Source organism: Amblyraja radiata, chromosome 8, assembly GCF_010909765.2.
Source record: "Amblyraja radiata isolate CabotCenter1 chromosome 8, sAmbRad1.1.pri, whole genome shotgun sequence".
Lineage (NCBI taxonomy): Eukaryota > Metazoa > Chordata > Chondrichthyes > Rajiformes > Rajidae > Amblyraja > Amblyraja radiata.
The window spans coordinates 25,058,103-25,084,169 of record NC_045963.1 but is presented as its reverse complement, the minus strand read 5'-3'; the positions used below and the strand labels follow the sequence as shown (position 1 = coordinate 25,084,169).

The following is a 26,067-nucleotide window of genomic DNA, read 5'->3' as shown; positions in this document are numbered from 1 at the left end:
ATTTTCTGAGGATTCACCCTCATGAAGGATCTTCTGACATGGGTATTAGCGACTGAGCTTACAATGTCATCAGGGGTTGGGGGGACCAGTGCAAGTGCATTGTTGTTCTCCCTTTCAAAGTGAGCATAGAAACTTCTAATATGTACTGTATATGAATATATGGGAGGAAACCGGAACACTCAGAAACCCAAGTGGTCACAGGGGGGAAACATGCAAACTCCACGCAGCAACCAAGGTGAGGATCGAGCCAGGATCTTTGGGGCTGTAAGGCAGCAGCTCTATGAGCCGCATCACTGTGCCGCCCACAAGCTGTCCATCTGCTATTTCTAGTATTTCCTGGTTTCCAACATTTTTGAAGTAATTTGCTTTTGTTAGTGTTCGTGAAAGTATTTGTATAGTTTTACATGTTTATAACATATGCTTTATAAACATAAGCATCTCCACTTTTCGTTTAAGCATAAATATGGTCAAAAGTTGTAAAAGTTGGATGTGTACATCATGCTGTAATATATCATTCAGCTACCATTAACTTACTTGATTATTACTGTTGCAACTGATTATTATTTTTTGTTATATAACTAATCGGCATTTTTATTTTATTTCAAAGCGGCTCTGTGATGAAATAATTGTGTTACATCTCGGTTATCTGAACTACACAGAGTATGTGATCACTGTCACCTTTTACAATCTAGTGAGCTCAGAGTTTCCAATTAAAGATGTGAATTTCACTGTAAGTACACCATCCATTTTTGTTTTTCGATATCCACTGTTTTGTGAATTTAAATCCTTTGTTTTTACAAACAGTATATGTAAACACATCTTTCAAAGATCCCTTATTTACTTATAGTGTTCAAAGGTGTGTAAAGTTTTTTTCACAAATGCACCTTGCTGGTGTGGCTAGTTATATATTGTTCATTTAACTACATTGCCTTTAAGTTATTGTAAAATGGAACCGTGTGAGATTTTAACATGTAACTTAAACACATAATTTCCAGAATACCTATATTATACGTTTTTACTTTTCTGTCAACAATTTTCCCCTCTTTTTCATTTTGTATTTGCTTTATTGAAAATACCATGTTTTGACTGACATTCTTTGATAGGCAACCTTATGGGGTTTGGTGAAATCTGTCTTGTACAATTATTGTTGATTTCCAGGTATCTTAGGCTGGCAACCGGAGAACTCTACAGCCAAAAAAGCATAGCTAAAGGTCTCAACAACTCGGTTTAGTTCCTGTAGGATCAAGGAACTGCCGATGTTGGTTAATGCACAAAAGGACACAAAGTGCTGGAATAACTCAGCAGGTCAGGCAGTCACTCTGGAGAACATGATTAGGTGATGTTTCGGGTTGGGACCGTGTTCTCCAGAAAGACTGTCTGTGACATGCTGAGTTACTCCAGTACTTTGTGTCTCTTCTTATAAACCAGCATCTGCTGTTCCTTGTTTCTCCATCCCGACAGCCACATGGTCGGATGAAGCAGCCTCCTGTATATTGACTAAGTAGCTTTATGTGGTATAAGCTGCTTGGAGATGGCAGCTTGATCAATTCTAAATGGACATTGCATATCTACTCTTTCTTAATAACTGGATGAGAAGGAAATTAAAATGTAATTTAAGCCTGGATGAAAATGATTTGAATATATTATTTGGTCTATGTGATATTGCTGTTCTGGGAGCTTCAATTGCACAAAGTCACACTTCCTATATCACAATGACCAACCTCAAACACAATTGCAATAACTCAGCGGGTCAGGCAGCATGTCTGGAGAACATTAATAGGTGACATTTTGAGTCGGGACCTTCTTTAGACTGATTGAATTGGGGAGGGGGGGGGATGTAAGCAGGGAGAGAGGAAAGGCAGGATAAAGCATGGCAGGTAATATAATAGGTTGACACAGGCGGTGGGTTTTTGATAGGCAGATGGTTGGACCAAAGGCCAGAGATTAAAGCAGAAGATGTGAAACAGATGGATTGAAGAGTTGCAAATTGTAAAGCCAGAGGATGGAATGTAGGAGATGGGGCAGCAGGAGGGAAGAAATGGGTGCTTCTGGAGAATCATTTAATGCTTGTGTTATATTATCTCCCGACAGCTGAAGATGTATAATGCCTCATTTTCACAAGTGGAGATCTGGTTCCGATTTATCTTCGTCGTTTTCACTTTCATGGTTACGGTAAGTACAATGTGTTCCAGATTTGTATTTTGGTGGGTGATGATATTTTGAATAATAGTACTTAGCTTCCATCTTGACATTAAAAAATGAAATAGATCTAGATTAATTCAGCACACAAATCAACAATCCAGCTCACTATGTCCATGCTGACTATCAAATACTATCCATTGGCAAAAATCCTGGTGTCAATAATCATAAAATTTGGGTGGCGCAGTGGTAAAGTTGCTGCCTTGCAGCACCAGAGACCCAGGTTCGATCCTGACTACGGGTGCTGTCTGTATGGATTTTATACATTCGCCCTGTGACCGCGTAGGTTTTCTCCGTGTGCTACAGTTTCTTCCCACACTTGAAAGACGTACAGGTTTGTAGATTAATTGGCTATGATTTTTTTTTTAAATTATGAATTGTCCCTAGTGTATTGGACAGTTACTGTAGGATCGCTGATCGGCACGGACTCTTGGTCAAAGGGTCTGTTTCCGCGTTAATAATAATAATAATAAATTTTATTTATGGGCGCCTTTCAAGAGTCTCAAGGACACCTTTCAAGAGTCTCAAGGCGTTGTATCTGTAAAGTCTAAAGAGTAGCTAATCACTTAGGAAAACTAAATGTAATTAAACCTAATGGTTTTATGAAAGAATCATGTTTGACAAATTTGCTCAAATTCTTTGGGGGGGGGGGAAGGGAGGGAGGGGGGGGGGAGGGAGGGGGATAAGAGAGAGAAGCTTGAAAGAGTGGAGCCTACTGAACTTACAGGATCAGTTCTTGGCCGATTTTTGTTCACCATTTACATTAATGACCTACAGGAAGGAAAGTATGTAAGGTTTCCAAATTTGCAGATGAAACCAAAATAAATGGAAAGGTGTAGTGGGATAAGGATACTGTGAGTTTGCAACGGGATATAGATAAAGTGAGTGGGCATAAACCTGGCAAATGGGTTTGGTGTGAGGTCATGCACTTCGTTAAGAGGAATTAAAAGGCAGATGTAGAGGGACTGCAAATGTGTGAAGTTGAGAAGGATAAAGGTGTTCTTGTTCATGAATCACAAAACGTTAGCTGACAGGTCCAACAAGCATATTGGCCATTGAAAAAGGGTTGGGGCTTAAAATCAGGGAGGTTTTGTTGGTGCTGTAAGGGGTGTTGGTAAGGCCACGTCTGGAATACTATGCTCACGTTTGGTCCCCTTATCTCAAGAAAATACAATAGCATTGGAGGCAGTCCGAAGTAGACTCACCTGGCTAATTCCTCGGATGAGAGAGTTGTCCTATAGGAAGACTAGACAGTTTGGGCCTGCATTCCTTGCAGTTTAGAGAGATATGTTGCAGGGATGCTTGGAAGCAAGCAGTGGGGTGTGATTGCTACACACTGAGCGATACTCTTACCCTTTTCCTGCATATCTACTTGCGGGTTTAAATTTTATTTCGATCTTGTTTTCCCACCACTATAGCTTTCCAAATTTTTCCTTTTAAATTCACTGTTTTAATTTTGATAATCCTCTAAGACTTCCTATTCTCTTCCGTTCTTGTTTCTAACCTGAAACCTTTGTTCACATTGTCATCTCCGGACTCTATATTGGGCAGTCCCACCATTTTTTGTGCAAATTTGGTTATCTGAATCTGCTCACTGTGAGCCTTATTGGTCTAAAACGGAGCTTCCTTCAAGTATCCAGTTCCAGTCCATTTTGAATCACTTCATAATCTCGTGAAGTTGGTCAGGTTATTTTAGAAACTTTACTCCGATATTGTTTTAGTTCTTTTCCATAATTGTGCTAACTCTAACTGAATTAAGATTTATTTAAATCTTCCTCAGACATTCCTTCCACTCCTCATCCTTATTTTCTGAAACTCCAGAAATGGTCCTTGTACTACTTTTGAGCTTGCTATACACTGGCAGTTTAGGAATTCCGTGTCCTCTATTCCTTTCACACTGACTGTATCCCATTAAGGTAACTGAAATCTCTATAACTATCCCTGGTGTCACCCGTTATCAGCTGCTGCCTGGATGACACAGTGGCGCAGCGATAGAGCCTGTGTACGAACCTGACTCGGGTGCTGTCTGTGTGGAGTTTGCATGTTCTCCCGGGTTTCTTCTGAATGCTCTGATTTGCTCCCACATCCTAAGGGCGCGCAGGTTTGAAGGTTAATTAGCCTCTATAAAATTGCCCTAGTGTGTCGAGAGCAGATAAGAAATGGGGTAACAGAACTAGTGTGAATGGGGTGATTGATGGTTGGCATGCTCAGTGGCTGAAGAGCCTGTTTCCATGCTGTATCTCTAAACTAAACTGTACGTCTTGAGCATTTTCTATTTTTAATCTTATGTGATGATCATTTAATACATCATCCCATCTCGCAGCTGTAGTTAGAATTTGTTTATTGGACATGCCTTTCTTCATGGATACAGTGGTGTTTTGCACATAAATTTGTGATAATCTTGATTGAAAGATCTAAATGTCAAAATGGTAATCCCTAAAGAATTTTGTGTTGATTCCACAGTGCCTGTTTGCTCACTCTTTGAGGAAGTTTTCAATGCGTGATTGGGCGATTGAACAAAAATGGATGTCTATCTTACTGCCTTTATTACTGCTTTATAATGGTACGTGTTATTCATGTGCACTTCTTGGTACGGTTATTGGTTTATTATTGTCACCTGTACTGCGATACAGTGGAAACACTTGGTTTTGCATGCTATCCATGTAAAGCATCCACACAGGAGTATAATCCAAACCATATTTGAGTAAAGTAGGACGTGCACATAGAGAAGGGAAACAGAGTACAGAATATTATGTTACATATATTGGGAACTGGGGTCCATGCCTGCAACCAATCCCATTGGGAGATTAGGAATCCCAATTTATGTTCTGTCCCATTAAATTCTTGGGATTCCCATTTAACGGCATGTTTCTTTAGGATCTCAGAAATCCAAGCTTAAGATCTGTTTCACTGTTGGACTGGAAATCTTTGCATGTGGCCTGTCTCCTAGTGAGCACAAACCATGGTCTGTTCTTATTTCTGGAAAAATTAGGATCTGGGCGAGGATGTATTTTGAGTGGGGGAAAAAAGGGTGGGAGACTTTTTCAATATTTCTTTTAAAGATCTACTCTGAAATGTTTGAAACTTTTTGTTGCTGTTTTGGGTTTCTTTTTATGCAAAAGTGAAGAATGAGATCCTTCCATATATTGAAATTATTTATTTAGGTTAATAAACAACTTTGTTTCTGGCTTTTTCCGGTGAGCTCTTTGTACCTTTATTTACATTTTGAGGAGTTGGTGCAGCAAAAATTCTCCCTATATGACCTCATTGGAGAAACCTATCAGGATCTATTCATGTGACTGTTAATGACAGAGTGATGCTTTGCTCCAGATTTTTTTAACAGTTGTGATAATATTGATTCAGTGTTGATAATCGCTTGGCTATATTTTTGCTGGTAATTGCTAAGGAACTATGTTAATTCCACAATGCATATCTGCTCAATCTGTGAGAAAGTTTTCTGAGAGGTTGGGTGACTGAACAAAGATGGATGTCTATTCAAGTGCATGCGTGTGGGTGTGCTCGTTTCCCCGTGACCTTGTGGGTTTTCTCTAGGTGCTCCAGTTTCCACCCACATTTGAAAGACACGCAGGTTTGTAGGTTTGTACAATTGGGTTTTGTAAAATTGGCCCTAATGTGTAGGATAGTGCTAGTGTATGAGGATCGCTGGTCAGCGTCGACTCGCTGGACCAAAGGGCCTGTTTCCATACTGAATCTCTAAACTAAACCTCAGAATGGCAAACGAGGAACATGCTTTAATAAGAACATGGGGCAGCGCACAGATATTGTAAAATGTTTGATAGTTATATTGCTTTTCTTTCATTTTTAGACCCGTTCTTCCCACTCTCATTTCTTGTGAGCAGCTGGTTTCCAGGAATGCTCGATGACCTTTTCCAAGCAATATTCCTCTGTGCATTGCTGATATTTTGGCTTTGTGTTTATCATGGATTTCGTGTGCAGGTACAGTGGAACTTGGTAGAATGCATTGCTTCTTAAGGGCCTGTCACACTTGCGCGTAATTTACGCGATATCATTTACGCGTCACGACGCATGCACCGTGACACGCACGTGATGCGCGCATGATGCGCGATGACATAGGCAGTGACGCGCAGGCGCGCGCGGTGTCGCAGGAATTTGTAATGTACAAAATCTTCGTGTGCCATCTGCGTGACGTGCAAATGACAGCCAAGTGGGACAGGCCCTTTAGAGTACGGAAACAGGCTCTACAGCATAACTTGCCCATGCCGTCCAAAATGCCCCATCTGCGAACGTCCCACATGCCTGCATTTGGCCCTTATCCCTCCAAGCCTTTCTTATCCCATATACCTGTCCGATTGACTTTTAAATGTTGTTATAGTTCCTGCCTCAACTACCTCCTCCGGCAGCTCATTTCATATACCTCTGTGCAAATAGGTTGCCTCTCACGTTCCTATTAAATCTTTCCCCTCTCACCTTAGATCTAGCAACCTTCACCCCACTAGTTGTTTGCCTTCCTCCATCTCTTTTCCCCCACCCTCACTCATCCCCGCGGCAACACCTCACTTCACTGACTAATAGTCTATCCACATGGTCCCCTCCCTGTCACTAATTAGTGCCCGTTAAGCGCTAACTGTGATTTTATGGATTTATTGGTCTAATCATCCTCAATATTTTTACTTGTCTTTCAGGGAGAGAGGAAGTTTTTAACTTTTTATTTGCCCAAACTGATTATTGTTGGTCTTCTCTGGCTGGCTGCTGTCACTCTGGGGATATGGCAGACGTGAGTATTATTTTAAAATCATGTCTTTCATCTGGCTTTCAACTGCAGATTCCAAGCATCTGAAATCTCTTGGGTTTTTTTTTTATAAACTAAAAAGTGTTGGTTAATTGCAGGTTAACCATTCATGTTTTGGTAACTTTTTGTAGATTTGGAAGAGCAACAATTGGTCTTTTTTCTTTTGTAAGAAAGGCTTGCATTCATTTAGTACTTTTCAAGAGGCTTCATATTTTTTTCAAAATCAATGATGTGCCGTATAGTGCATTGTGGTTATAGGGGCGCAGTCATTTTTTGCACACAAAATTCAGTAAACAAGTGATAATATTTGCATTGTGCCGTGGTTCAGGGCTTCTGCTCAAAAACCCATTAAAGTAAGACTGCTCTTCTAATCCACATAAGTAATACAACAACTTGAATAACTCAACCAAGCATGGTATTTCAACATTTTTAAAAGGAGCATCAAATATAATGGAATAAAGAGGGCACAGATGTAATGGCGGAGTAGACGCAATGGGCCGAATAGCCTACTTCTCCTATGACTTATGAACAGTGGAGATTCACGAGAATGCTGCATTCGATGGCACTTTTCAGTTAAGTGCAAAAACTGGAGGCTGTATTTGTTTCCCTTGAAATGGAGGAAACTGAAAAGTTAGAGGCATAGATGGGATAGCTACTAAGAAGCTATTGCACCTAAACTGAAAGAGGTCCAAAATTCTTGTAGAGGTTTGCTCATGCTACTCGGGATAATTTAAGCTAAACTAGCAGATTGGGAGTAAAATATTTCGGGGAAATCAAACGGGTCCAAAAAGCAGAAGAGAACTGAGGCAGGTCAGTGAGCACAGGAGGGCAGAAAAGCTCATCTGCATTTATTTTAATGCGGTGAGACTCGTAGGTAAGTCGGATGAGCTGCAAGCATGGATCAGTGAATAGAATTAAGATTTTATTGCGGTTAAGGGAAGGGCTTAATGTTACAGAGCAGGGATATTTCATGCATAACGGGCACAAAGGAGGAGGGAAATCACATGACCAAATAGGGAGAACATAATGGCAGTAATTAGGGAGGATATCCTGGTGGATTTATCCAATGAGGCCGTATGGGGAGAATGTAGGAATAAGGGGTTATACTGTAGGCCTGCCAATAGTCAGTGTGAATTAAAGGAACAGATCTAAGCAAATGTCAGAAAGATGCAAGGGCAATAGAGTTTTAGTTTACTTTAGAGATACAGTGTGGAAACGGGTCCTTTGGCCCACTGAGTCTGCCTGATCAGAACCCACAGGCCAACACCACCGTACAAACACTAGGACAATTTACAACCCTACCAAGCCAATTAGCTTACAAACCTGTACGTGTTTGGAGTGTGTGTGGAAATGAGCTCCCGGAGAGAACCCATGCAGGTCACGAGGAGAAGGTACAAACTCTGTACAGATAGCACCAGTGGTCAGGATCAAACCCAGATTTTTGATGCTGTAAGGCAGCAACACTACCACTGCGCCACCGTGCCATACTTTTTACCATTGCCGATTTAAATGTTGCCAGTATTGGCTGGAATTGCCAAGGACGTTAGAGGGAGTGGAATTTGTGATCCAAGAAGGTTTTTTGAGGCTATATTTAGAGAGACCAACGAGAGATGGAACAGGACTTGATTATCTTAGAAAATAAAAGTGAGTAGGTGGTGGAAGTGTTGGTGGGGAAACACTTTGGGAACAGTGACCACCATTCTGTAAAGGGAAAGGGATCAGGCCAAGGGCCTCAACTTAAAGGATCAGGCCAAGGGCCTTGTTACTCCTGAAATGGAAGAGGAAGGCTGCTCTCAATGCTGTAAAGGGGACCTGGTGAATGGAGACTTGGAGCTGGCGAATAAATCAGCATCTGACAAGTGGTAGTCTTTTAAAAGAAAGCAACTCGCCCCTCCCCCCGACACACTGGTCTGTGAGATGACATTGTGACATCATCCTTGCAACTGTCAGAAACCTCTCATAGCACAGTAACAGTTATTTTGGGAATTTGGCTTTTTGAAACATTTAAATATCAATGACGTGAAATATAACATCAAATCTGAAGGAAACTTGACAGGAACGACCACACAGGACAAAGGTGCGTAAGGTAATGCAAAAATATATGCGCTACCGTGTACCGTTTTGGTGTAGATCCTCCCTTTGTTCCCAAATCTTGACTTTTTAAAATTTTAAAATGTAACATTTCTTGTAAAATATAACATAAAATGTGAAGAAACGATACGTACGACCACGGGAAAAAGCTAAGATTCTGCAAATAAATTTGCACTCCTGTGTACCGTGTAGTTCCTTGATCTCACAGACAGACAAACAAGACAAGAATTTTAATAGTATATAAATGTTCCAGACAGAACGATAATAACTTGGAGGAGAGAATGAAATGCAAGGTTTCCAAGTTTGCTGCTGATACAAAAAGATATGGAAGAACATGCAGTGATCAGGCTATAGTGGTTTTGCAGCAGGATATAGATTGGGAGGAGTCGGCATGGTTTTGTGCAGGGGAGATCATGTTTCACAAGTCTGAGTGTGTTGAAGTGATTTAGAAAATTGATACTCTTATACCAAAGTTATTTTCCCTGCAGGATTTTATGAATAAAGGCCTTTTAATAACAATTAGGTTATTTTTATTGCAAGTTTAAAATACTAAAGCCTGTGTGCAATATTGATATGAATATCATTGCACACATGTCAATAAAAGCCATTGTTTGACAATTTTGATGACCGCCCTTGATGAAACTGATAGGCTGTGTTCTTGAGAGACAATGGTGGTTGATTATTGCGGGTGATTACATGGAAACAATTTTGTTTTGTTTCCTATACTATTAAAATTCAGGACAGGTTTTTTTCTGTTTGTCAATTTCCAAAGTAAGTTTGAAGTATTTCTTAAGGTCTCATTTCTTAAAAACTAATTTGGCCTATGTAACTCAAATTTCAATGTACCTTAATTGGTTCATGTGATAATTAAATTGAATTCTTGAATCATGAATCTAATGTAAATAATCTTCCACAATTCATCACTGGCTGGCCCTTTGAATCTTTCCTATCCATGTACCTGTCCAAATATCTTTTAGGTGTTATATTTGTACCTACTTCAACAATATCCTTTGGTAGCTAATTCCATGTACCCACCACTATCTGTGTGGAGAGAGTATCTCTGGTTCCTATTTAACCTTTCACCCTCTCACCTTACACCTAAACTCTCTTCTTGATTCATTTACCTTTGGAGAAAATACTATGCATTTACTTTATCTAATCCCGTCAAGATTTTATATATCTCCCTCAGAATACCCCTCAGCCTCCTGCCCTCCAATGAATAAAGCCAGCCCAATCTTTCCCTAGAGCCCAATACTGCGAGTCCTGGCATCACCCTCATAACAGCCTACTTCACCCAGTCTACCTGCAATGCCACTTTCAGGAAACTAGGTATTTGTACTTCTAGATCCCTCTGCTCTACAACAACCAGGGTCCGACTACTCACTGTTAATTTCCTGTCCAGGTTTGACTTCCGACAATGCAACACCTCACACTTATCTGAATTAAACTCCATTTGCCACTCAGCTCACTGGTCCAGCTGATCAAGATCCCATTGTAATTCTTGACAACGAACTTACAGTCTACGCTACCACCTATTTTAGTGTCATCTGTAAACTTAATGACTATGCCTTGCATATTCTCATCCAAATCATTGATAGAGATGACAAACAGCAACGATCCCTGAGGCACTCCACAGATCTCCGATCTGTAAAACAATTTTCCACCAACACCTTCAGATTCTTATCATGAAGTCAATTCTGTGTCCAGTTAGCTACCTCTCCCTGGATCCAATGCAACCTAATCTCCCAGAGCAGCCAACCATATGGAAGCTTATCAAAGGCCTTGCTGAAATTCATATGGACCATGTCTATGGCCCTACCCTCATCACCCTTCATGGTTACTTTTTCAAAAAAAAGTAAATCAAGTTTATGAGGCACAATCTCCCACGCACAAAACCATGGTAGCTATTCCTTTTCTTTCCAATTCAGATACCTGGTGTCCAGTGTGTTCCATACTTTCATGCTGTGACATGCTGGCCAATTGTCCAGAACATATTCTTGGTCATTCCCTCTGGAGCTGCCAGTCACCATCAGGTGATCCAGTCCAATGTAAAGCTCTAGGTTCTCGGAGAAACTCGGAGTAAATCACTGCAACTTCTCTTTTTTCTTTACAGCTACTGATTTAATTGTTTGCTTTTCCTCATCTTTTCAGTATTTGCAGTTCCTGTTTAATTTTAACCGTTTTTGGAATCTTTTCAGGGTTAATGAATTACATGACCCAACATATCAATACAGAGTGGACACAAGCAACTTCCAGGTGAGGAATTCTTGAGTCTTGAAAGCTTGTGAATGTAGCTTAAATAATTACTCCGAATAATATGTACTAATAATCAGGTGCTATAAAAACACAACCTGATAGAGCTACTGTCTCTCATGGCCAGAGACCCAGGCTTGATCCTTACCTCAGATGCTGTCCGTGTGGAGTTGGTGTATTCTCATTGTGACCAAAAGGGTTTCTCCCACATCCCTAAGATGTACAGGTTTGTAGGTTAAATGGCCTCTGTAAATTGTTCCTGTGGTGTGGGAAGTAGATGTGAAAGTGGGACAACGTAGAACTAGTATGGACAGGTGATCTATGGTCAGCGTTGACCAAAGGGCCTGTTTCATGCTGTTTATTTCAATCAATGTCTTCAAGAGAGTAGATTTTTTAGAGTAATTAGTGTATTGACTGGTCCAAGACTGCTAAATTGTTTTTTATTTGCTTGCAAAAGCCAACAGTTTGTAAGTTAAAAACAACACATGCGAATACTGAAATGGCCTTCACACTTTAACTGTTTAAGAAAGAACTGCAGATGCTGGAAAAATCGAAGGTAGACAAAAATGCTGGAGAAACTCAGCGGGTGAGGGAGCATCTCTGGCATGCTGCCTCATCCGCTGAGTTTCTCCAGCATTTTTGTCTACCTTCATACTTTAATTGTTCTGTTTGCTGACATTGTTTAAAGATTCTGGAAGCTTTCTGTTGGTGTGAGAATGCATACTGCTTTGGATTAATTTCTGTAGCCTTACTTTTAAAATATTTATAATGGATAACAACAATAACAGCTAATTGAGGTGCAAATTCTTAAAAGGTATGAATTGAATTGCTGGTAGGAATTGAACTAATCAGCATTTTGTTTTCCCATTGTTTATATGAAGCACACAACTGATACAATTCCATTAGGGTGGAACAATGGCGTAGGGGTAGAGTTGCTGCCTTGCAGTGCCAGAGATTTGGGTTTAAACGTTCTCCCTGTAACTGCGTGGGCTTACTCCGTGTGCTCCGGTTTTCTGCCACATTCCAAAGGCGTGCAAGTTTGTTGGTTAATTGGCTTCTGTAAATTGTCCCTAATGTGTAGGATGGAACTAATGTATGGGGTGATCGTTGGTCAGCGCCGAAGGACCTGTTTCCACGCTCTATCTCTAACCTAAACTCAACTATTGGCAGAATGAATTGCTGCATTACTTCTGATTTTGTCCTTGCATAACACAAGACATCACAAAGATGCTCGAGAAAAGATCAATGCCTTTAATCAGTTAGTAATAGAATGCTTATTTGTTTGTTACGTCACTTGCTTCCGATGCATTGGATTACATTAAATAATAAAAATTAATGACAATGTCGTACCATCGAGGCTCAGTTACCTTCCCCTCTATCTAGATTTTCACGTGTAACCTCGACTATACGAGATTTGGAGAAGTACTGTCCTTCAACTGAGACTGTTGAAGCCCTGCAACCTATTTGAAAAGTCTTAAGAGTTTTATTTTGTGTCTTGGGCAAAACCTTCACTGGATTAGTACCACTGGAAATGGATTATCACCTCATTGTTTATGAACCTTGGTGTGTGTAAAGCAAGGGTTCAGGTTAGCTTTGTAGTATGGTCAGCAAGAGCTTTGCAAACAGCCTGAGAACAATAAATCAGCTGCTACAAAAATACAACTTTGTTTTCTTGTATTGGTCATTTGCCATTTAAGCATTCTGTTGTAGATTCCTCTTTGCATTGTTATATTAAAGAATTTAATTTATTTAATTATTTTCTTTTGTAGGGAATGAAGATTTTCTTTTTGATAGTTGGTTCCGTCTATATACTATATCTGGTTTTCCTGATTGTGAGGGCATGCTCTGAACTGAAAAACATGCCATACTTTGGTGAGTGAAATTTATGGCTGCATGAATCAATATATCTATCGAGAATATTCCGTTCAAATGACAAATTAGGCCTGGTTGCAAGTTTCAGGACGGTCAAGGGTCCTTTGGCCCATCTTCCCTACATCAACTTCACCCCCTAATAAAGAGTCTGAAGAAATGTTCTGATCAAAAATGTCACCTATTGCTTTCTCCAGAGATGCTGCTTGACCTGCAGAGTTACTTCAGCATTTTGTGTCTATCTTAGTAATTTCTGTGTTTTCTTTTTGCCCTGTTGACCAAAGATATCCTTTTAACCTTATCCATTCATATGGCCACCTTCACTGCAATTTAAATTTACCTCTCTGATCTCTCCTTCCCAATTCTAACTTGAAACATTAAGTCTGTTTTTCTTTCCACATATGCTGCCTGAACTGCTAAAAAATTCTAGTGTTTTGTTTCATATTTTTAAAAGTTGCAGTATCTTTTATTTGCTTTCACTGCAAACTTTCTTATTCCTACATTGCTCCATCCTCCACTTATTCTTGTTATTTCCTTCATGTCACTCCTGGTGGGCTAAATTTCCGGATGGCACTGGGCGAGGGTAATGACATCACTGGGGGTGAAACACTATTTGCAACATAAGTATTAAGGTGAAGCCACAAAGGACTAGATAGTGGAATTTTGAGCAAAACACAGTACTGGAGGAACTCAGGAGGTCAGGCAGCTTCTCCGAAGGGAACAAACAGGCGACATTTCGGGTTAGGACCCTTCTTCAGACTGATTGTCGAGGGGGGAGAAAGCTGAAAAGAGGTGGGGGTAGAGACAAAAAAATTGTGTACGTTTCCTAGATTAGAAACATTCACTAGGAAACTAGATGTTGCAAACTGGATGTTTGGCAGTCCAAGACTATGTTCATTCTAAAAATGCTCACTGGAAGTTGGTTGAAAAGCAACTTTACTATACGTTTTAACTCAACTTTAGTAAAGTAAATGTATGCAAAAGATTTACTTATTGCACATTACCTGGTGTTAGTTATTGAATCTTCTATTAAGTTTCTTAGTTTTATATCATCCATTCCAATGGAGATGCAGATGAGGTTTACCAGAATGCTGCCTAGATGAGAAGGTATTAGCTGTGAGGGGAGGTTGAGCAAACTTGAATTGTTTTCTCTGAAATATCAGAGGATGAGGGTAGACCTGATAAAAGTATAGAATATTACTAGACTAAGTGGGACCCGTTGGGTCCCATGTTCACACGGGAGGGCTGGTCCCCCGACGCAATATTCCACCTCTCCACCAATTCCAATATTGGTGGCCAGTGGGGGGGCTTTCTGGAGTGCTGGTATGGGTTCTTGGGGTGGCAGTTCAGTCCCTCAAGCCTGATCTGCTGGCAGCTCACTCACGGCTGGTGGGCTGACAGTTGACTCATGACTATTCCTTGAAATTCCATTTCAAGCAGGGTGCAAGGCCACCAAATTCAACTCCATGTTCCTACCATTTCAAGCAGGGTGCAAGGCCACCAAATTCAAGTGCAGTTTCTTACCACTATGAGCAGGGTGCAAGGCCACCGAATTCAAGTGCAGTTTACTACCACTTCAAGCAGGGTGCAAGGCCACCGAATTCAAGTGCAGTTTCCAACCACTTCAAGCAGGGTGCAAGGCCACCGAATTCAAGTGCAGTTTCATACCATTTCAAGCAGGATGCAAGGCTGCCAAATTCAAGTGCAGTTTCATTCCACTTCAAGCAGGGTGCAAGGCCACCAAATTCAAATGCAGCTTCATACCATTTAATGCAGGGTGAAACCACCATAAAACACACAAAACACCAAACTCACAGTTCAGTTCTGTGTTCAGAACAGACATTTAGTGTGTTCAGTTGATTCACAGCTCAGACAGAGTCGTGACCTCTCCCTCCCCCATCCTGCAGAGACTGAGCCACACCCACACTTCCGGGTTTTATAACCCCTCCCCCTCCCACCGGAAAAGGTGTGGCTTTCATGGCGTGATTGACAGGAGAGAGATTCTCAAAAAAATTTAAACACTAATAACACTTTTATTTTTCATTGATGGGAAGAATTTTCTGCACCTGCTCAGCAGAGGGGGGACTGAGTAAGATGGCCAAAAATCACAGCCGTAAGTGGTAGCGTTTTATCTTAAATCAATATACAGTGCAAACAGGAAGTAAGTGCATTTCAGTAGTGCCTTTTAACTTCAAGCCAAAGAACCCAAGCCGCCATTTGCAGTAAGTAGTGCCTTTCAACTTCAAGCCAAAGCACCCAAGCCACCATTTGCAGTAAGTAGTGCCTTTCAACTTCAAGCCAAAGCACCCAAGCTACCATTTGCAGTAAGTAGTACCTTTCAACTTCAAGCCAAAGCACCCAAGCCACCATTTGCAGTAAGTAGTGCCTTTCAACTTCAAGCCAAAGCACCCAAGCCACCATTTGCAGTAAGTAGTGCCTTTCAACTTCATGCCACCATTTGCAGTAAGTAGTGCCTTTCAACTTCAAGCCAAAGCACCCAAGCCACCGTTTGCAGTAAGTAGTGCCTTTCAACTTCAAGCCAAAGCACCCAAGCAACCATTTGCAGTAAGTAGTGCCTTTCAACTTCAAGCCAAAGCACCCAAGCCACCATTTGCAGTAAGTAGTGCCTTTCAACTTCATGCCACAATTTGCAGTAAGTAGTGCCTTTCAACTTCAAGCCAAAGCTCCCAAGCCACCATTTGCAGTAAGTAGTGCCTTTCAACTTCAAGCCAAAGCACCCAAGCCACCATTTGCAGTAAGTAGTGCCTTTCAACTTCATGCCACCATTTGCAGTAAGTAGTGCCTTTCAACTTCAAGCTAAAGCTCCCAAGCCACCATTTGCAGTAAGTAGTGCTTTTCAACTTCAAGCCAAAGCACCCAAACCACCATTTGCAGTAAGTAATGCCGTTCAACTTCAAGCCAAAGCACCCAAACAACCATTTGCAGGCAGTGCCTTTTTACTTCAAACAAAACATATTTTAATTTTCAAACCACATTAAGGGGACTCACAGTTGTGTAGACATTTGTTCAGTGTTATTCAGAGCTCAGAGAGACGTTACCCTTGGCTTCATCTATCTTGCAGAGACTGAGTGAGACACACCACATCCTGGTATTATAGTCCCCCCCCCTCCCTCCAGCAGGGGCAGCAGAGAGAATGGTGATTTAAAAAAAAAAACATTAATATCTCCTGATTTGTCATCGATGGGAAAAATCCTCCGCACCCGTAAGGCGGTGGGGGGCTCTGAGCGAGGTGGCCAAAAATGACGGCCGTAGGTGGCGGCGTTCTGTCCGAAATCGCAGCACAGCGGGCCAAAAGCGGTCAAGATCAGAGTTTTAGTAATATAGATGAATGGAATAGAGAGGATAGATAGTCAGAACCTTTTTCCCCATGGTGGAAATATCAATGACTAGAGAGCATAGCTGTAATGTGAGAGGGGCAAAGTTTAAAGCAAATGTGTGGGGCAAGTTTTTTTTTTTTTCCACAGTTCATGGAATGCGCTGCCAGCAATAGTGGTGGAGGCAGATATGCCAGTGGCATTTAAGAAGCTTTTAGATAGGTGCATGGATATCCAGGGAATGGTGGGATATGGATTACTTGCAGGCAGAGGAGATTAGTTTAACTTGACATCATATTTGGCATGAACATTGTGGACCGAAAGGCCATTATTCTATGTTCAATGTATATATCTGATATATACTGCACAAATAACTGTACATGTTTGTATTTTTTATTTCAGATCTCCGCCTGAAATTTTTGACTGGGCTAACATTTATTGTTCTAATAATAAGGTAAATGGCATCTGCGGCTGAGCCTTTTAAATAATAATACAATAGAGAACATTGCTCTTTTAGGTGTTGTATGGCTTTCTAGTTATTGTAAATTATATCTGACTTAGTACACTTGTCTAATGAGACTCCACTTACAATAATTGGAAAGACTCCATTTACTCCATCCTTGGTTGAGGTTTTTCTCCAGGTGATCCGGTTTCTTCCCACACTTCAAAGGCATTGTAGGTTAATTAGCTTCGGAAAGTTGTTAAATTGTCCCAAATTGTGTGTAGGTTGGTGTATGGGATGATCGCTAGTCGCCACGGACTCGTGGGCAAAGGGCCTAGTTCCGTGCTGTATCTCTAAAGTACTAAAGTAAAGTACACATACGGATGGAGAAAGGGAGTAGTCCAAAGATGTAGAATTTGGTATTGAGTGAGGAAAGCTGCAGTGTACCCAGTCAGAAAATGGGGTGGTCTTCATCAAACTCATGTTAGTATGAGTTCAGGGTGACAGGCAGGTTAGAGCTGGGGGTGCTTATTTGCAGGTAAACTTTGCATTCATTTTCAAGTCTGATCTAACCAGAGACAAAATGGATTACTTAATATAAAGAAAAGTTGAGTGTTAGATTTCTGACCATATTTCTCCAGCGATTTCCTTTTGAAATCCTAACTAAACTAGATTTTAAAATTATTTTGCTGAAACTCTTCACATTAACACTTTAAAACTTTGCTAATTGGCCTACAAGAGGGATCGTTACAGCCACATCTTTTCTCAGTAACTTAGAGTTAATTTAGTGTCAACGTCATTTAGTGTTTTCTCTCAGTTTCATTGTTGTTTATCACAATACAAAAGATAAAGTTTTGGCTTAAATCTGTTTGTTTTTTTTCAGCATTGTCATAATATATCTGAGGTTTGGAGCAAACATCCTGCAAGATAACTTTGTGGCTGAGCTCTCCACTCACTACCAGAACTATATCCTTCACTGTGCTTCATCTGGATGTGTGATAGAAGTAAAAGAAAGGAGATTGTTTTGATTTGTCCTTTTGGCTTGCTTTCATTCATTTGTTCTTTGTACCTCTTCATATCTTTAGTTTCCCATTCCCTGGCTCTCAGTCTAAAGAAGGATCTCGACACGAAACGTTACCTAATCCTTGCCCACATCGCCTGTCTACACAAATGGCCCTAAGGAGAACCACTCTTTTCCTAGCCTGCGGGTCAAGCAACATATGTGGAGAAAAGGAATAGGTGATGTTTTGGATTGGAACTATTCTTCAGACTGAAAGATAGAGAAAGCCAGAACAAATCTATCTTTCATCTATCTTTAAGTCTGAATAAGTGTTTCGACCCGAAATATCAGCTATTCCTTTTCTCCAGTGATGCTGCCTGACCTGCAGAGTTACTCCAGCATTTTGTGTCTATCTTTGGTGTAAACCGTCTGCAGTTCCTTCCTGTACAGATATTATGCTTTGTCCTGTCTGCATGGACTGTGAGCCTGGCATGTGATTTACAGGAAACGTGAAATGGGAAGGGGATATGTCAATGTTAATTGGATAAAGTAAAGGATGCAGAATTGTTGAGGTACCTGGAGACTGGGGTTTAGGGTTATTATTATCCGAGGTACAGTGAAAAGCTTTGTGTTTTGTATGCTATCTGAACAGATCAGATATACCATACATAGATGCAATCAGTTCAAAATCCAGTACAATGGAAAGAGCGAAGGGGAAGATACAGAGTGCAGAATATCGTTCTCCATAGACAAAGTCCAATGTGGGATGGAGGTGAATCGAGCAGTGCCCTAGCTTATGGAAGCTTGATAACAGAGGGGATAGAAAGGGAAGCTATGTTTTGGTATCCAAGTACGTTGGGAAAAGCTAATAAAGGAGAATGGTATTTGGGTGAGGAGAGATCTAATCAAACTTTATTTGAGGCATGGATAAGGTAGAGAGTCAGAACCCTTTTACAGGGTGGAAATGTCAAAGATTAAAGGTCATAGCTTTGAGGTCAAAGGAGGAATGTTTAAAAGAGATGCATGGGGAAAGTATTTATTTAGACAATGTGGTGAGTGCCTGAAATCTGCTGCCGGGTGGTGGTGGAAACAGATATGCAGGTTGTGTTTGAGAAGATTTTAAGTAGGCACATGAATCTGCAAGGATTTGAGGGAAATGGAGTACGAATGGGCAGAAGGGAGTAGTTTACTTTGGTATCATGTTCGGCACAGATATGGTGGGCTGACTTGCCTGTTCCTGTGCTTAATTGTTTTTATTTACAATTATCAGATTACTTTAATCCAGTAGGTTATTGTTGGAGAATTCAGTGTTTGGAAGAACAAGTTTTTTGTGCATTGGTTCTCTTCCTTTACGAAGACTACCAGCTGAATTTCTGTCCTTCTACGGCCTGCTGAACTTCTATCTGTACACGCTGGCATACGTTTACTCCCCTTCGAAGAATGCTGTGTATGGTAGGTGTAACGTAAAATAAGGTGTTCATTTGTGCTTGGGTAGCCATGGAGTGAACATCGCCACAGACTCAATGCTAAGGGTTTACCAGATTACTCACTGACAACGTGTATCAAATGAAACACTAAAGACATTTTTCAACAGTTGGTTAAATAGAGTTTAACCAGCACGATAAAGAACAATTTGTATGTTTATTTTCATGTTCCTGGCCTTGTGTTAAAGCTTGCAGATGAGATAAATCTATAAAATGTAGTAAAGAGGATAGGGGCACAGGACATATTCAGTTATGCAAGACGTTGGTTATCAGATAGGGTGAATGTATGGAGTATGTTACCCAGATAGGAGAATCGAGAACCAGAACCAGGTGGGCGGCGCGACTCACGTCGCAGCGGCCTCTGCAGTCCGTCTGTCTTTTTATTATTTTTTGTCTCGTTTGAATGTAGTTTTTATTAATTTTTTTTTGTGTATGTGTGTGGGGGGCGGAGGGTGGGGGAAACTTTTAAAATCTATCCCCTGCACGGAGAACCCGACCTTTTCTCTGTCGGTTCTCCGTTGTCGTTGGGGCCGACCACCGTGGAGCGGCCTCCAGCAGGATCGACCTGGGGCTCCAGTCACGGAGCTGCGGACCTACTCGCCATCATGGAGCTGGCCTAGTTCGGAGCGGGTGGAGCTGTGGTGGCGCTCGGCTGCGACCTGACCCCGGAGATTCGGAGGCTTACCGCAGGTCTGTTGGACAGTGACACCGGGAGCCCGCGGGTCCCTGCTGGGAGACCGCTTTTCGGGGCTTCCGCAACGGCGACTTCACCCGCCCGAGTTGCGGGGTTGAAGAGTACCTGGAGCGGGGCCTTACATCATCACCCGGCGCGGCTTGGAATGGCTGTGGGACTTTGCTAGCGCACGCCGGGGGCTCCAACAACAAGACCCGGAGCGCGGCCTTGCATCACCCGGCGCGGCGTTAATGGCCGCGGGACAATTACCATCGCCCGCCGGGGGCTTTGACTCTGACATCGGGAGGGGAATGGGAGTCTTTGCCTTCCATCACAGCGAGGAGGAGATGCGCTGTGATGGATGTTTGTGTAAATTGTGTTGTGTCTTGGTTCTTTCTTGTGTGTATGACTGCAGAAACAACATTTTGTTTGAACCTCAATGAGGTTCAAATGACAAATAAATTGTATTGTATTGTATAGAAGACGTGGGTTTAAGGAGAGAGGAGAATGATTTAATAGGAACCTGAGGGAAAATGATTTCACATGGAGGGTAGTGGGTAAATGGAACAAGCTAACAAAGAAGGTAGTTGTGGCAGGTACTATAACAACATTTAAAAGACATTTGGGACAGGTACATGAATAGGAAAGGTTTAGAGGATGTGGGACGAGTATAAATGGGGGATCTTGGTAGACATAGGCAAAATGGGGCGAAGGGCTTCTTTCTATTTTATATAACTGACTCTCTGGCTCAAAGTACCTTGGACCCAGAGTGTTAGAGATGGCAGAACATGATATGTTTATAAAACATCGGTTTGGCTAGGACTAGGATAATATGCATCATTCTGGTCTCCACGCTATAGGAACAACATGATTACATTAGAGAGGATGCAAAGGAGATTCCTCAGGATGTTGGCTGGAATGGGACTTTTCAATTATGGGGGGAGATTGGATAGGGTGGGTTAGTTTTCCTTAGAACACAGGAGGCTGAAGGGGAAACCTGATAGTGGTCCACAAAAATTACAAGAGGCATAGATGAAGTAGATAGTACAAAACTTTACCCCACAACAGAGATCTTTAAAAAGGGCATAAAATGAAGTTAAGAGGTTTGGAAGGGAACCAAGAAAGAACTCTTTCACCAGAGGCTGGTTGGAATCTGGATCGTACTGCCTGGAAGAGAAGTTTATAGATCAACTGCTGGTCAGTGAGATTAATATAGATGGCTATGTTAGTTATATCAATGTGGTTAGCTGATAGGCCTGTTTCTGTTATCTTTGTTTCTCTGATTATATAAGGCCAAAAGCTGGAAAAGAGAGAAGGTTGCAAGTAAATTGCCAAAGAATGTAAATAAAAAGAATTAAAGGAGGAGAGTATCCAAAATAATGGAAAACAAAGGCAGCTTCGATATGGATATTTTCTCCACTTGGAGAACACAATCATTCAAGCAGAAATGGTGGGGATCCAAGCGTCTAATGACTGGGCAGCTGAAAAGAGAGTATTAGAAAGTAAATGAAGTAAAATCAGTCAATAGCCCATTACCCAGCCTTCATTGACAGCATTTCTTGGTCTGGGATGGATTGTGCAGACAGACGATGCATCCTTTACATCGAACATTTCTTGCATCGTGAATAATGGAAATTAAAACTTTGTGATGGGGTGTATTGGATCAATTGAGAAGCCTTTCAAACCTGGCTGTCCAATTTGAAGTACATTTATTCATTTTCTGAAAATGTTCTAATTCTCAGCAAACGCTCTTTCTTATCTTTCCTAGAATCCCAGCTAAAGGATAACCCAGCCTTTTCCATGTTAAACGATTCTGATGATGATGTTATTTACGGGTGAGTGAAGTGCTGCCGTGATTTACAGTTTTCTCACCATGCTTTGTTTTTGAAAACCGTTTATTTTCCTGTTTTCTAAGAAAATTTCATCCAGTTATGAAAGGTTTTCATTTTGGTAGCTCTCACTAAGAGGAAAGTTCATTTCCAGTTTAGCATCTTTGATAAAGTATTTAACATTTTACTATCCTCTAGAGGATTTGTACTCTTCACATGCCTATGTATTGTTTTGAAAATGTTCTGATGATGTATTTGAGCAAGTATATCAGCCTGTGGGATAACTAATTGAATGCCTGCAAGTACATCACTCTTGTTTCTTTGCACCACTTGATCTGAGGTATTGTCTGAGATAAAGGTTCACTATTGTAGTGTACACACTTGTAGGATTGCACAATACATCACTGGTGATGATTTGTAAGCATGTGGATATTTTAAGTGGGCAGAGGTTGGAGTGGGCTTGGTTGAATGTCCAACTTGTCCAGACCAATTAAAAAGCCTTCCTGAGCGGGCCCCATTTGCTTGCCTATATCCCTGTAAATGTTTTCTCGGCATGAACCTGTCCAAATGTCTTTAAAATATTTGTAGCCACCTCTATGTCTTGCTATCGCAGCTTATTGCATTTATCCATTTATCCTCTGTGTGGAAAAACGTGTCCCTTGGGTCTCCTTTAAATCTTTCCCCTTTCACCTTAATCCTATGCCCTCTAGTTTTAAACTAGATAGTGACCATGAGTATCTATGCCCCTCATGATTTTATAACCCACAACAACGTCGGTCTACAACTTCCTTTGCTGCAGGGAAAACCTTTGTCGCAGCCTCTCCAATTTCTCCTCGTATGTCAAGCCCTCCAGTCCCAACAACATCTTGTCAGGACTCCCACAGTCATTACAGGTGAGGCAGAGGTTCACTTGCGCCTCCTCCAACCTCATCTACTGTATCCGCTGTTCTAGGTGTTGACTCCTATATTATCGGTGAGGCCAAACACAGACTCGGCAATTGTTTTGCTGAACACCTTCGCTCAGTCCGCCTGGGCCCACGCGATCTCCCGATTGCCAAACACATTAACTCCCCCTCCCATTCCCATACTGACCTTTCTATCTAGGGCCCCCTCCACTGTCAGAGTGAGGCCAAATGCAAATTGGAGGAACAGCACCGTATATTTCGCTTTGGCTGCTTACTACCCAGCGGTATAATAATTGATTTTTTTTTAACTGCATGTATCCCTTGTTTTCCCTCTCTTTCCATCCCTCATCCACCCTAGTTCTCCAACTAGTTTCACTGTCCTCTTGATTAATTTTAGTTTGTATGGCTCGTTGTCACCTTCCCCTCAGCCAACAATGAACTATTCTACATTTCCTTGATCATCGTCTGCTTTGATCTGTCCTTTTCATACCTTACATTCTCTTTGTACCCTTCCATATCTCTAATTTTCATCTCCCCTGACTCTCAATCTGAAGAAGTCTCGACCTGAAACATCACCCATTCCTTCTCTCGAGAGATACTGCCCGCTGAGTTACTCCTGTGAACATCTTGTGAATAATTTTTGCACTCTTTCTAGTTTAATCACCATCCTTCTTTGAAGGGCTGAATGGCCTCCTCCTGCACCTATTGTCTATGTTTCCTAATGTATGCTAGCAGAATTGAACATAGTGATGGCAGTGAATGATTGGGAAGGTGATCTTTCATATTAATGGTGAATAGTATTTGATAAATCAGCCATTGAAAGAAAAAAATCATAATATCATAGTCAGAAGCATGAAAACAGGCCCTTTGGCACAACTTGCCCATGCCGACAAAGATGCCCCATCTACACTAGTCTCACTTGCCCGTATTTGCCCCATATCCCTCTAAACCTTTCCTATCCCTGTACTGGTCCAAATGTCTTTTAAATGTTGTTATAGAAGAAGCAAGAGATTTTTATGAGTTTTGGTAAAATAAAGTGGTGCCATTTTTAAAATAATAATTGGCATTTGGATTGGTAGTTTGTAGATTGTCATAAACCTAGGATTTTCTTCAGCAACAGCTAGCTCTGCCAACAAAAGCACAGTGGTGAATATTGGTTTATCAGCTCTTGGTAGGAAGGTTGCACACATTGAACCATGCATTTGGCCTATTATCTGTAATTTTGTCTGGAATAGTCGAGCGTAAACGATTTCTGCATATGGCAAATGTGTAACTAAATCTCTCTAGGCAAATGTGTAACTAAATCTCTCTAGGCAAATGTAGTTTGGGGTTTGAATTACTAAAATAACATTTGCTAGTATTTCACAGTTTATTGAGATCGTACAAAATGTACAATTAATCTATCTTGATTGTTTAAACCGGATCTTTTGAAAATTGTGTTTTGGTTCATAACTTTGGAATTTTCTTTACAAGGAGTGATTATGAAGAGATGCCTCTACAAAATGGCCGTGCCAATAAATCCAAGTATCAGGATGAGTCTGGTAGTGATTGAAGTACATCTTAGAGGACTCATCGATTCCAAGGACTTATCCATCTTGTTAAATTCTGAGAATGGATGATGGAGCCAAATTTACTTTGAACTGATTATCATGTCGGCATCTTCTTAGCTGAGATCTCTCACTGGTAACTCCATCTGTAAATATTTAATTATTTCACACTCTGCCACCTCATCTAGTTGTTCTTTCCTCATTGATATCTTGAAGGATCAGATCACTGTGTTGAAGATGAGCATTTTTTTTTCCTTCAATGGGGATTAATTAGAGTGTACAGTTTTATCAGAAAACAAATCATGTAGCTTCTAAAGTCATTTATACCTTATGAACAAATGTAATGATCTGAATGTTTGTGTTGTGAGCCTGTTTTTAGACTAGATGCCATACACAAGGTGGTTCAAACCCTAGAGTGGGGTAATGAGGTAACTTTTTAAAGTAACATTTTGGATGGTGCTTATGATGGTGTTTTAAAATCAAAAGTGTCTAATAAATAAATTAAGCTGTGGGCCGGTGATTGACATTCTAGGCTCTCCTGGAATTAGCACTATGACAATGATGTACTTTATAAAGTTAAAGCTACTCTCTAAACAAAAAATCTAGTGTAAATCAAGATTGAAATTTCAATCTCTTTCTTTTAGAACATGATACAATTTTAGATACTTATGTAAGTAATACCTGGCACTACAATTTAAGAGTTAATGTCAGAAAGGGAAGTTAGCTCTGTCCAGACTACTAAAGCATTATTGTTTACAGGAGTTATTTCTCACCAGTAAATGACCCTCAACTGCCCTGTACTTGAAACCATACAGACATTTCTTTGGATGTATCTTTCGTCATGGTCTGACTTGCTTTTCTTGGTATCATGAAAGGGCATTTAGTTCTGCTTTAGAGAGTATAATTGCCATAACATCTAAATACCTGCCCTAAATTAGGACAATAACCATTTGTAATTAATTTTTCTCACTATTGCTATCTCTAACTATCCTTGCCCTAATCCTACCTAGCTAAATATATTCTATTTTTCCTTATTTATTTTTATCATGCAAAAGTATTTAAGTTTTGGTCTGATTGGAAAAACCAGTATTTTCCAATGTTCCAGGTAATAAACATCTAACAGAACTGAAAATATTTATTTTGAAAACATTCCAGTGCCACTCAAATATATGGTTATTCGACATTCCAGATTTTGGACTTGTAAATATAGTGCAATGCAAGGAGGATGCAAATAATTTTAAATTTACTTTTTTTTACTCCTTTCATGAGAAGGAATAAACTTGTATCCCTCAGGAACATAAAATAGTTTATTAATTGAAGCAAATTTGCAAAGTAGACACATCTGCCACCTTGGTTTCATATCTATTTGAGCTACAAAGCTCAAAAGAATGAGCAGCTGATTGTTTTTTGCTGCTGATTGAGAAGAGAATAAAGGCAGGATTCTGGCAGAATCTCACCTTTGGGTTGATTCAAGTTGAGCAAGGTGTATTTGTGGCTGCACTGAGGAACTGTAACACATGCTCTGTCCATGATCGTTGCAGTGTGCACTCGGGAAGTCTAATTACTCAGTTTCCAATGCAATTTACCTACATTTTTTCAAGTTTACCAGCTCAAAACTCTTTTGCTGTATGAAAAGGAGGGGGCACTTTGACATAAAAAATTCAAAATC

At 40.7% G+C, this 26,067-nt stretch overlaps 1 protein-coding gene across 5 annotated transcripts in view; it reads left to right on the top strand.

Annotated features, from left to right (window-relative positions):
* The window catches only part of tmem181 (transmembrane protein 181), a 47,848-nt gene extending 21,781 nt beyond the window's left edge, over positions 1–26,067 (top strand). For all 5 annotated transcript variants that reach the window (XM_033025399.1, XM_033025401.1, XM_033025403.1 and 2 more), the window contains exons 6-17: positions 608–730; positions 2,092–2,172; positions 4,663–4,762; positions 6,026–6,156; positions 6,864–6,955; positions 11,260–11,317; positions 13,084–13,186; positions 16,921–16,972; positions 17,844–17,926; positions 19,323–19,412; positions 21,886–21,952; positions 24,325–26,067. In XM_033025399.1, the coding sequence (XP_032881290.1) occupies positions 608–730; positions 2,092–2,172; positions 4,663–4,762; positions 6,026–6,156; positions 6,864–6,955; positions 11,260–11,317; positions 13,084–13,186; positions 16,921–16,972; positions 17,844–17,926; positions 19,323–19,412; positions 21,886–21,952; positions 24,325–24,403 (1,059 nt within the window). In that variant the 3' untranslated portion in view covers positions 24,404–26,067. The remainder of the gene's footprint in view (positions 1–607; positions 731–2,091; positions 2,173–4,662; positions 4,763–6,025; positions 6,157–6,863; positions 6,956–11,259; positions 11,318–13,083; positions 13,187–16,920; positions 16,973–17,843; positions 17,927–19,322; positions 19,413–21,885; positions 21,953–24,324) is intronic.